This window comes from Homalodisca vitripennis, chromosome 4 (genome assembly GCF_021130785.1).
Source record: "Homalodisca vitripennis isolate AUS2020 chromosome 4, UT_GWSS_2.1, whole genome shotgun sequence".
Classification (NCBI taxonomy): Eukaryota; Metazoa; Arthropoda; class Insecta; order Hemiptera; family Cicadellidae; genus Homalodisca; species Homalodisca vitripennis.
This window is the reverse complement of record NC_060210.1, coordinates 43,529,916-43,542,287: the sequence shown is the minus strand read 5'-3', so window position 1 is coordinate 43,542,287 and position 12,372 is coordinate 43,529,916. Positions and strand designations below refer to the sequence as shown.

Genomic DNA, 12,372 nt, shown 5'->3' with positions numbered 1-12,372 from the left:
TTTCGGCCATATTTTAATAGACATATATACGAGTATATAACTAATAAAAATGGGGAATTGGCATTATAACAAAAGTAATTACATTACAAAATTATTTTGTTTAAATTAGTACTAAAAAACTTTTATTTTGCAAACATATGAAATATTAAATATCAACACTTAATTTCGGTTATATTTGGTAATACTTCTAATAGTCAGATATGTAATTAATGTAAAACAATTGTTCAAATGGCATATTTTCAAATTAAATCAAAATTTCAATTCCAACAGCTATGCTTGGATAAGTACATATACAGACAGTACTGCTAGTCTATAAGAATACAGAGTTGCGATTGTTGTGAAAGTTTGCATAGAGCTATATAAACGAATACAACTGGGTTGAGCTAAATTTATTTCATGTATCCAAAAAAAAACCTATAAAAATACCAAAAATTGCATAAAATGTACAACAAAATAAGTAAATGTCAGGATACTTTCAAACTAGTAAATGCTCACTTTCGCAAATTTATTTCTTTCCCATATCCACTGCACGGTGTGTTTTATTCAGGCAAGCTTTGGAAAACACTAAATTTTATATAATTTAATCTTATTACAACAGTAATCATCATCTTATTATAATAGATATTGGATACTAGACGGCTGGTTTTGTAGTTTTACTGATTAATTAATGATACATTTATTACTATTTATTAATTTATACATTGATGATACGTTTATTACATTGGCAGTCAATAAGGTCTCTTTTATTCAAACCATACTAAATAATTTTAGAGTTTCCGTGTTTACAAAATCGATCTTTAATGATTATAACAGTAAACACCATTTTAAAGTTACAGGAGTAATTTCACAAATAAATTGGGAGGTATGTTTTAACGGCAATATCAAGCCACAATATTGTATTTTCATACTATTCTGTTGATTGAAAACATTCAAAATTATAGCTCTCATTGAAATATATTTAATCGTATCTATTAGGCCAATAAAACTTTATTTTAGATTAATATTGATCAAAATTATAACTTTTATTCACCCAAAACGGTTTACAATTAATTGTTGTTGTAGAATAATAAGTTTCGTTATTTCTGAGAGGGATCGGAGTTTTGGGTTAGTAAAGTTAAAATCAAAAAGCTCATCAGTTTATTTTTTACATTAACCTAAGTTGCAAACTCAAGCCATCTTTGAACGGCTGTCATTTTTGACTCGGTTATCCGTTTGAGGTCGGGTTTGCGGCTCTGTACTCTACTAATAAAGACCTTTTATTTGATATGCATATCAACCAATGCTTACATCTAAGATTTTCTTCTGACTCCTGGCGGGCCGCCCCCCTGAAGAAGTAGCGGATCACTGAATATGTGATAAAATATATTTTTATGTCCAGTAACTTTGTGTAAGGTTTTGTAGATCTATTTTAAATATTTAGAAAAATATTTAACCGACCCGGGACTTTTTGGACACCCTGTATATATATATATATATTGAAATGGGATAAATTGGCAATACGATATACAAAATTAAAATGCTTAATGAAACTATATTTTTTATACCAGCTAAATCAATATACAACTTAAAAGAACTTAAAATTAACTACTTCAATAATACAAGTTTGTATTATGTGATTTTTTTGTATTTCCTCTCTTTTTTTCTCTTTACAATTTTGGCTGTAACTCTTTCTTCAAAATAATAATATACAGTAAAATGTTTTATTTAACGGCATTTGCATTTTTAAGGTAAAGGTCAAAGGTGTACTTTGTTTGCTAATAAATACACAAGTCTATAAATTGTTAATATTATTTTTGCTATTTGAACACAGGTATTTCACAATCCAATATATTAAAGTGTGATACAGAGGTTTGCTGAGTAACACATTTTTAAGGTAAAGGTCAAAGGTGTACTTTGTTTGCTAATAAATACACAAGTCTATAAATTGTTAATATTATTTTGCTATTTGAACACAGGTATTTCACAATCCAATATATTAAAGTGTGATACAGAGGTTTGCTGAGTAACATATTTTTCAGGTAAAGGTCAAAGGTGTACTTTGTTTGCTAATAAATACACAAGTCTATAAATTGTTAATATTATTTTGCTATTTGAACACAGGTATTTCACAATCCAATATATTAAAGTGTGATACAGAGGTTTGCTGAGTAACACATTTTTCAGGTAAAGGTCAAAGGTTGTACTTTGTTTGCTAATAAATACACAAGTCTATAAATTGTTAATATTATTTTGCTATTTGAACACAGGTATTTCACAATCCAATATATTAAAGTGTGATACAGAGGTTTGCTGAGTAACACATTTTTAAGGTAAAGGTCAAAGGTGTACTTTGTTTGCTAATAAATACACAAGTCTATAAATTGTTAATATTATTTTGCTATTTGAACACAGGTATTTCACAATCCAATATATTAAAGTGTGATACAGAGGTTTGCTGAGTAACACATTTTTAAGGTAAAGGTCAAAGGTGTACTTTGTTTGCTAATAAATACACAAGTCTATAAATTGTTAATATTATTTTGCTATTTGAACACAGGTATTTCACAATCCAATATATTAAAGTGTGATACAGAGGTTTGCTGAGTAACACATTTTTAAGGTAAAGGTCAAAGGTGTACTTTGTTTGCTAATAAATACACAAGTCTATAAATTGTTAATATTATTTTGCTATTTGAACACAGGTATTTCACAATCCAATATATTAAAGTGTGATACAGAGGTTTGCTGAGTAACACATTTTTAAGGTAAAGGTCAAAGGTGTACTTTGTTTGCTAATAAATACACAAGTCTATAAATTGTTAATATTATTTTGCTATTTGAACACAGGTATTTCACAATCCAATATATTAAAGTGTGATACAGAGGTTTGCTGAGTAACACATTTTTAAGGTAAAGGTCAAAGGTGTACTTTGTTTGCTAATAAATACACAAGTCTATAAATTGTTAATATTATTTTGCTATTTGAACACAGGTATTTCACAATCCAATATATTAAAGTGTGATACAGAGGTTTGCTGAGTAACACATTTTTCAGGTATTTTTGGAGCTCTAAATTAAAGAAATAAAAATAGAATGAAAAATATCTATTTATAGAGGTATACAATTTTGTAAGATCAACATTTCATAAATTCCATGACATGTTATTGTTCTCCTATTAACAACGAAAAAATGAGACTAAAATCATTATTTTATTATATAGGATAGTGAAATGAGAAAGATTTATGTCTATGTATGTCATAACGTGTAACGTTTCTCCAGTGTTATTGTGATGTACCCACTCCACACCAGTAACTCTGGCCAATATGTTTGGGGCTAAAATGAAATGAAATATGTTTATTGTCATTAATCAACAGTAGTTGCAATAGACATAGTCAAATGTACACAGCCTTAGTGTAATCTTAGATATTAAAGGTTACATGTCAAATTATATAGGTCAAATAGAATAGATTTGTAGTCAACAAAAGTGAATAAGATATGGTAAATCTACATTTAAAATGTATAACAATAAGTGTAATAAGTTAAAAACATATAAATGAATAAAACCTATAAATAAATTAAACACACAAATAAATACAAAGATTCAAGTAAAAAACACATATTTACATAATATCTTGGATTAAAATTTTATAGAATAGAAATTCCCATTTTCAAATTCAGCTGCACTATAAAATGCTTGACTAATCAGCCAATTTTTCGGGTCAAATAAAATACATCTATAGTCAACAAAAGTGAATAAGATAAGGTAAATCTGCATTTAAAATGTATAACAATAAGTGTAATAAGTTAAAAACATATAAATGAATAAAACCTATAAATAAATTAAACACACAAATAAATACAAAGATTCAAGTAAAAAACACATATTTACATAATATCTTGGATTAAAATTTTATAGAATAGAAATTCCCATTTTCAAATTCAGCTACACTATAAAATGCTTGACTAATCAGCCAATTTTTAATTTTTGTTTTAAAAGCGTTAATTGGAAGATTTCTAATGTTCAAGGGCAATTTATTAAAAAGTTTTATACAAATAAAGCTAAAAGACTTTTGGGTTTTACTCAGTCTAGCATATCTTACATCCAATAGATCTTGACCTTGACCTTGACCTGAAAAGTGTTAAGGAGAGGGTTTGTCCTCTTCTTCCAGTGCGATATCACAAAAACGTTGCACAGTTGAGTGTGCAAAAAAGTAAGCATGGTGATGAACACACCAAAGTCCAAGTACAAACAATCACAACACACCACACATGTAGACCTTCAGTTGAAAGACAGAGGCACACACCACAGCAGGCTGGATGAGACTAAATAGTCCTAAATCATCATGACAAACTACCTCAGGAGTGCTGTTTTGTTTATTTTTTGCACACTTATTCTCATGTTTTAGAATTTGAGACCTCAATAAAATTTATACGTGACAGAAAAAATCATAAAAAGTTAGGGATCTGTGGTGTAGTGGTAGCGCACTCACCCGGCAAGTGAGAGATCTGGGTTCATGTTTTTTTTTTTATTGGTATAAAAACGTTAAATTACTAATGAATGTATTATATTTATAAAGAAAATATATTTATCTATAAAACAAACAAAAACCCAGGACATTATACCAATAAATAATTTTTCTATGAATTTTTAACCAGACTCTTGCAAAACCAGGCATTTTGGCTCGGCATTTCATGCATACCATATAGCAAAACGCTGCGGCACTCAAAGGGTTAACATGTAGTGATGTAATTAATTTCTTATACTTAATCTGTGTCTACACAAGACATTTCGTTAAAAGCTGAGAAAGCAAATTAAGATATATTAATTAGAATTTGAAATTGTTTTATGAATAGTAATACCTGGACATGTTAGGACCAGCTGATTTATTTTCCACTTTGCCAAAGCTGGTGTGTGATTCAACTCTAGTGCCATGGCCAAACAACTGAGGTCCAAACAATGCTCCATAACAAGGTACATGACAGTAAGGCACTCCTTTATGCTGAAACAATGAAACACAATTTACATGTTATGTATCTGGAAAGTGACCCAATTCAATTTATTAACGGATAACCTTAAATGGTTATGGTTTTGCCTTATGTCTTGTCATATTTTATGACAAAATATAATACCAAAATATAATCTTATGTTTGTATCTTTGGATACAAAGCAGGGTTTCTCACTTATTGATAAAAATGACCTTCTATTTCTTGTATACATACTAGTTTTGATATGCAAATTTACCTAAACAAGATTGGAAGAATAATCCTTTTTTTAAACAAAGAGAAAATTAAAGGAACATACAAGTATGGGACAGTTTACTCTGACTGACTACTTTATTAACCATGGAGATATTCAATTAAAGTGTCCAGCGCTCCAAAATTGCAGGGACAAATAAGTTGCAGAAACAAAGAGGTTACACTTTCACCGAGTCTATTTTACACACTATGTATACAAGATATATTAACACACAATTCTGTATCTGCACAGTCTAAACAGAGTTTTAGTGAGCCTGTTAGGGAAGGAAGAAGTTAAATATGGAAATTATCTTGTGTTTAGGTTAGGTGGCTCTCTAGATTTTGTTACCCACTGGCAAACTAACTCCCATCTCCTAAGTTGGAATTGATTTATCTGATTAGGAATGGCTTGTATTACTCTGGATGTGAAACCGTTATCGAAAGAAGTAACATTTTGTGAGGCTGAGTGTTGGGTGAAATTTATCTTTGTGTTTTTTTTTTAACGTCTTGTCTGTAACCATTCATATGTGTGTGTAGGCTATAGGATGTTAGGCGTATGTATTGCGCAGGATAGTGTTGGACTCTAGATTGTAGATTAGATTTTCAGTGGCACAAGTATGGGTTCTTTAATACAGTAGTACATTTGGATAAAAATCTTTTGAACCTATTTTTATGCTCACACTTATCACAAAGTACTTGAGTGTTCATAATTATTTTTTGTAAACATATGTAATAGCATTATTATTAAGTTTTCAGCTCCCTATTCTTAATTCATTTTCATATTTTATTTTATTTTTTCAAAGGTGCTTTTGATGGAAAAGGATGTAAAAATTCAATAAGGAATACACTCTACACATTTATAAATAAATTTCAGAGATGAGACACTGAGACAAACCATGAGATTTAACAAATATATTTTATTGAAATGTGTATCTTATAAAAAAAATACTAAAACATTCAAATCCCTCACTACATTTTACTGTGAGCATAATATGAAAGAAGATAAAAACATAACAATGGAGATATAATACATAAAATGTTACTAGGCTTGAAAATTTGTACTGGAGCCACTTAGAACTGCTTATGATGGCCGTTTTACCATCTTACCAAACTCTTCACACAAGACATTCACAATGCAAACGTATTAACTCAAAGAACAAGTAAAAAGTCAACTCTGCATGTTGGCCAGGGTTTAGCCTCTCCTCAAACTTCACATCGAAGACATTCAGGATGCCTATCACAACTTAAAGTACAAGAAACTTCTGACCTTCTGAATGTTGGGCAGGGTTTAGTCTCATCCCAAATTCTACACATTTAAGACATTTATGATGAAAGTATTAACTTAAAGTACAAGTAACTACTGACCTCTGCATGTTGGCCAGGGTTTAGCCTCTTCCCACACTCTTCACATCGAAGACATTCAGGATGCCAATCATAACCCAAAGATTGTTTTCTCTCCGCTAAAACAATTAACACAATTTATATTTCTGCTTTTGTTGTAGTATTTAGTATTTAAATAGGTTCACACGCAACTTTAGTCAGCAATCTAAAAACAATATGCTTGTTGCACTGATGTGTTTTAATTTTATCGTTGTTAAAGCGGTACAGAAATTCAAATGATTTTTGTACTTTTTGTTTTTTTGTACTTTGCTATTATTACTAAATGAAAAGACAAAATATAAAGAACATGGATTTATGCACAAATCATTAACAATTTAAAAAGATGTTATTCTTTATCCGTAATTGAAACACATTTAAGTTAGCCTAGGGATACATTGATCTTGAATCCAAGTTAGGTTAATCAAGTTTACATTCCATCAAATTTAACTAATTATGTCAATGGCATAGTCTCGCGGGTACAGCAGATCGTATGATGTTTTTGTTCAGGAACAAAATAACATTTTTAAATGTTATTCTCAAATCTTTCAATAATTTTTTTGTTAAAATCTCAGTAGGCCTATTATATGTCCAAGTACAAAGATAAAGGAATTACCTATATTGAAGGGATTTTTCCTTCAAACTGGAATTATTCTTATTAGGCCTCTCCTCATTTTTTCCAATCCTCGCACTGGCCATGAATGGTAATACTATACTAACTTCAGTTTCTTTTTTTTATTGAAACATATTACAAAACGGAACTTTAAAAACACATATTTAAGACAAAAACATGTCAGAAAGATGAAATATCAAAAACTAAGCAAATAATTTAATCCTTTATCCCTATTTACTATTTGTTCTATTACGTGAAATAGTATGTAGGTATGTCTGTATTATAGATAGAAAGAGAAATTAAAAGTCGAGTTAAACCTTTGCAAATGTTTAAATGATCCGAGCGTGAATTTAGAATATAAGCTTTTGAGTACAATAAGCGGACCCGGTTTTTACATCACTTATTATTATTGATACTTTATATATCGAATACCAGAACTATCAATCAATATCAACATATCTAAAATACTAAATTAAAGTCACATGTTTCAAATAAATGGCTTAAACAATTACACAATGTCATAAATAATAAATGAACCATAACCATCAATCAAACGATGAAATTAAGACTGATGATAATAAAAAGGTACTTTGAGATTATACCGACCACACCAGTATGAAGAACACAAAAATATAAATGGTACTTTGGGATTATACCGACCACACCAGTATGAAGAACACAAAAATAGAAATTTATAGAAACAAACATGATAGAACGAAAAAACAACTCTTCAATTACAAAATTACAAACTTACAAGCATTTCCAGGTATTGTGATCGGTATTGTTGTCGCTGTTATCTTATCTTTCTCGAGAATCCTGATTACGGCAGGCCGCGCGGCATCACGTGATTTGCACGGTACATAATTGCCTTTCCATTTCAATTCAATTTATATTTCTGATTAGCCCCTCTAGAATTTGATATTTTACTGATAGGTACTATCTCGAGGGATGTTTTTCTTTCGTCGACATCAGCGCGGGGCAGCACCGAAGGTGCTGTCGAAGCCCGCGCTGATGGCCGGAGGCACTCGCATTTTGGGTGGCGGAATGTGATCAAGAATAAAAACAAGTTTTGAGTGTTTTTTTAATAAAGAGTTTAGTTTGGTAAATGTTTGTTTTTGTTAAATTTTTGTGTTTGGAGAAATGTAGAGGTAAAACACGAAAGTACAACAAAGCGATGCACCAGCTGAACGGGCGGCGAGGCTCTGCAATCACGTTATCTACTAGACGCTCGACTTTGACCTCTGTCTGAGGATGGGGAGGGGTTTGCGATAAGACAATTCCTGTTTTATACTGACGAAATAGTCTTCTACGCTAATCTAGTAATCAAGAAGCAAAATGTTAAATAACGATTCATGTCTGGGTGTGGTCGGTATAATCCCAAAGTACCATATAAATTTACAGAAACAAACATGATAGAACGAAAAAACAACTCTTTAATTACAAACTTACAACGATTATCAATTATTAATGGGGTCAGATTCCGTTATATGCCCCCAACGCTTAAACTCTTTTCAATGAACTTAGAACGATATAAAACGATGTAGTTGAGTAACAGAACTAACATTCCATCAATCAACAAGCATTTCGAGGTATTGTGATCGGTATTGTTGGCGCTGTTATCTTATCTTTCTCGAGAATCCTGATTACGGAAGGCATCACATGATTATTTAAGTTTTTTGCACAGTACATAATTGCCTTTCCATTACAATTCAATTTATATTTTTGATCAGTCCCTCTAGAATTTGATATTTTAGTGATAGGTACTATCTCGAGGGATGTTTTTCTTTCGTTGACATCAGCGTGGGGCAGCACCGAAGGTGCCGAAGCCCACGCAGATGGCCGGAGACACTCGCATTTTGGGTGGCGGAGTGTGATCAAGAACAAAAACAAGTTTTTTTCAATAAAGAGTTTAGTTTTTGTTTAGTAATGTTTGTTTTTGTTGAATTTTTGTGTTTGGAGAAATGTTGGGGTAAAACACGGAAGGACAACAAAGCGACGCACCAGCTGAACGGGCGGCGAGACTCTGCAATCACGTTATCTACTAGACCGCTCGACTTTGACCTCTGTCTGAGGATGGGGAGGGGTTTGCGATAAGACAATTTCTGTTTTATATTGACGAAATATTGTTTATACGCTAATCTAGTAATCAGTAGAAGCAAAATGTCAAATAACGATTCATGTCTGGGTGTGGTTGTTATAATCCCAAAGTACCAATAAAAATTACATTTAAATAATAAAGAAAACGTAACAGCAAAACAGTCATCTTGAAACTGAAAAAGGCACAGTAAATCATCTATTTGTGTTATTTTGTATAGTTTTATAAAGTTAACTATTTTTTTTTATTTAAAAGAAGTTAGTCTACTTATAGAACAAATTGTGATTAGAGAATGAAAATGTGGGTACAGTTGGTGCAGATGATTTAGTTACTGTTCAAATTAATTACTAATTAGTTGATTATATCAATGAATATAACAATTATTATAGTTTGATATTTTTATATAAAAAAACCAGGTCTGCTTATCATACTCTACCAAATATAGGCATTTTTACCCTTCTTGCAGCTTTGCGGCTGGTACTAATAATGCAACTACTTTATAAGTCAAGTTATTCAGTTTATTGGAAATTACAGTATCTATTTGGGACAGTTTAGTTCACTAGGAACACATATAGATATAATTGTAAGGGTTAAACAGCCTGTTTCACAGTTAAATACATCACAGAAGCAGAGATAACAATACTAGGGGCCTACTTGATTTAGTCATTGGACTAAAACAGAGTTAAATGATAGGCCTATCCTAACCACTTTTTCAATAGACCACTTCCACTAAAAAATCAGAAATCATGTGAAGTGCGACTTATGAATATTTATCTAACTTTTTCTACTAGAATAAACCTATGCTCTATGCCTGAAAAAGTCCTTGGCCTTTAATGCACTGAGCATCCATTAAAGTATTATATCAAAAAAAGTTATCAGCCTTAAAAGGGTTAAATTATGCCTCTAGTTCTTCATGTAAATACCCACAACTGGGACTAACCTCAACCATCTATATTATTTGATCTTGCCTATTTGATACTTAATTTCAAAATTTAAATAATACTAACAATTTGAATAGGAAGTTTATAGGATACAAATGCATCGACAGCAAATAATGATTGGCCTATGATGATTACTATAACCTTGCCTAGAGAATTATTCTTTGCACTTAAAGATTACATAGTTTGTTATTAATTAGTAAAATAAATTATGTATTTACCAAAATATACTGGTTTTCCACACTTATGACACTTCCACATTCTTTTAACACTTAATGACTGCTAATCATTAGATAACTTACTACTCTTCACAATTCCTATTTGACAATTGTTTGAAGAGAAGGCAGTGTCAATGTCCTGCGATCAGTCAGTCAAGACTCAATAGTAAGGTTCTGCTTTCTGTTGCTGTTTTGTCTTCTGCCTACATCCAATCCTAATCTTGTGTTTCCGCCTTCTCTTCAGTCTTCACGCTACCGAATAGCGAATACTGACTGAGTACTGAAAGTGACTGTTTGACTGACTACGCCACGATGTTAGTTAGCTTGCTTGAGATTATCATCGAAGTTTTGGTTTTAACTTTCCATGTTTTTGCAATCGGTAGTTGTGAACCAATGTTTTCTAGTCTTCGATATTTAGAATAAAAATTTATGCTTGTTTGAAACATTAAACTCAGAGAACTGATATGTTATTATTTGATTACTGTAATCAGTTTTGAATGATTTCAACCTTTTTAGTCACATCCAATTTTCCAAGTAATAAGACTTAACAAACTTAAAAGTATTAACGACTTTTTCTTTTAAACTCATTACATAATTATGGAAGACCCTTGGAGCAATTAGAAATACTACTAAATGTAAATATAATTCAATTCTTTTCTAAATTATTTATTTTTTGGACAAGGCCTTTCGAAACCAAAAGTTTCATCATCACTCGACTCCACAAATAAAAATTTATATTATTTTAATTATAACTAAAATACCATATGGTGTAAATATGCAAATACAAAAATTTTTGAAATATTTCAGCCAGCATGAAGAATTAAATATGATTACAGTATAATTTTTGAATTGAGGAGAAAGAAGAATGGATTTTTCAATAGGGCCTTCTTCATTATTTATGAGTTTTTATTTATTTATGTTTATATGTAGTGTTTCCCAAGCATTTAAGTTCATTGATTTTTGTTAATTCTTTTATTAATTTTGGATTTTAATTGATGTTCTGAGTCCTGATTCGATGCAGTGCTTGGCTACAGCATATTTTTCAACTCTTCCATATTTTGTGTGCGATAAATGCTCTTTAAATCGTGTTGTTATTTTTCTTTTTGTTTGTCCAATATAAATCTTGTCACAGTCATCGCATCCAATTTCATAAATTCCCGATTTATTATCATCGCTGAAATTTTGTCTTTAGGGTTTCCTAAAACTAAGGGAAGGCGAATGTAGAACCATTTTGCTCATTCTTAGACCCGGAGGCAGCCTCCACCTTTTCTCGTGTTCACCGTGTGAATCCATTTTAAGACAGCCCCAAAGGAATCACACCTAGATATGCCACATAACGCTTGAGATCTCATCATATTGGACGCTGAGCCCACGTTGTTCTTGGCATCAACTCTTTATTTTCCAGAGATCCCTTCGTGTCCAGGAACCCAACAAACAGTCACATTGTTGATTCTGGCAAGGGAGGAAACGACTTGATAGCAATCCGCTGGTGGACGAGGTATTTTCGCTCTGACCAAGTCTCCCTGGAAGGTATACGAGAATAACAATACTGAAGAGTTTTTCGAATGAAAATCTTTGTGGAATCTGATCAGAGAGAATCATGTTCAGAGCATTTTCCTGAATCAGGATGCTAATTCTGCAGTGCACCCTGCTGCACCCTGAAACTAACCAGATCCCCGCCTGCTGAAAATAGTAGGCACTCCTTCTGGCCATAGTACGAATGAAAATGTTCAGGGGGAAGTTGAGGCAACAGTTTAGAGCTGCGCCCGGTGCACTTGGAAAGGACCCAGTGAACCCAAGAAAGGCCAAGCTTTGAATTCTAGCCAGACCAGCTAACCATCTTGGCCTCCGTTATGGCCACCAGCGAACAACCCAAAAATTACTGCAGGTCTAACCACGGAGATTTAAAATCAATAC

At 31.7% G+C, this 12,372-nt stretch overlaps 1 protein-coding gene across 1 annotated transcript in view; it reads right to left on the bottom strand.

Annotated features, from left to right (window-relative positions):
• LOC124359227 overlaps positions 1-11,034 on the bottom strand; it is a 41,070-nt gene extending 30,036 nt beyond the window's left edge. Inside the window, exons 1-3 of the mRNA XM_046811795.1 lie at positions 10,459-11,034; positions 6,580-6,674; positions 4,840-4,979 (exon numbers count right to left, since the gene is read on the bottom strand). Coding sequence (XP_046667751.1) covers positions 4,840-4,979; positions 6,580-6,674; positions 10,459-10,498 — 275 coding nt within the window. The 5' untranslated portion in view covers positions 10,499-11,034. The remainder of the gene's footprint in view (positions 1-4,839; positions 4,980-6,579; positions 6,675-10,458) is intronic.
• Positions 11,035-12,372: the final 1,338 nt, after the last annotated feature.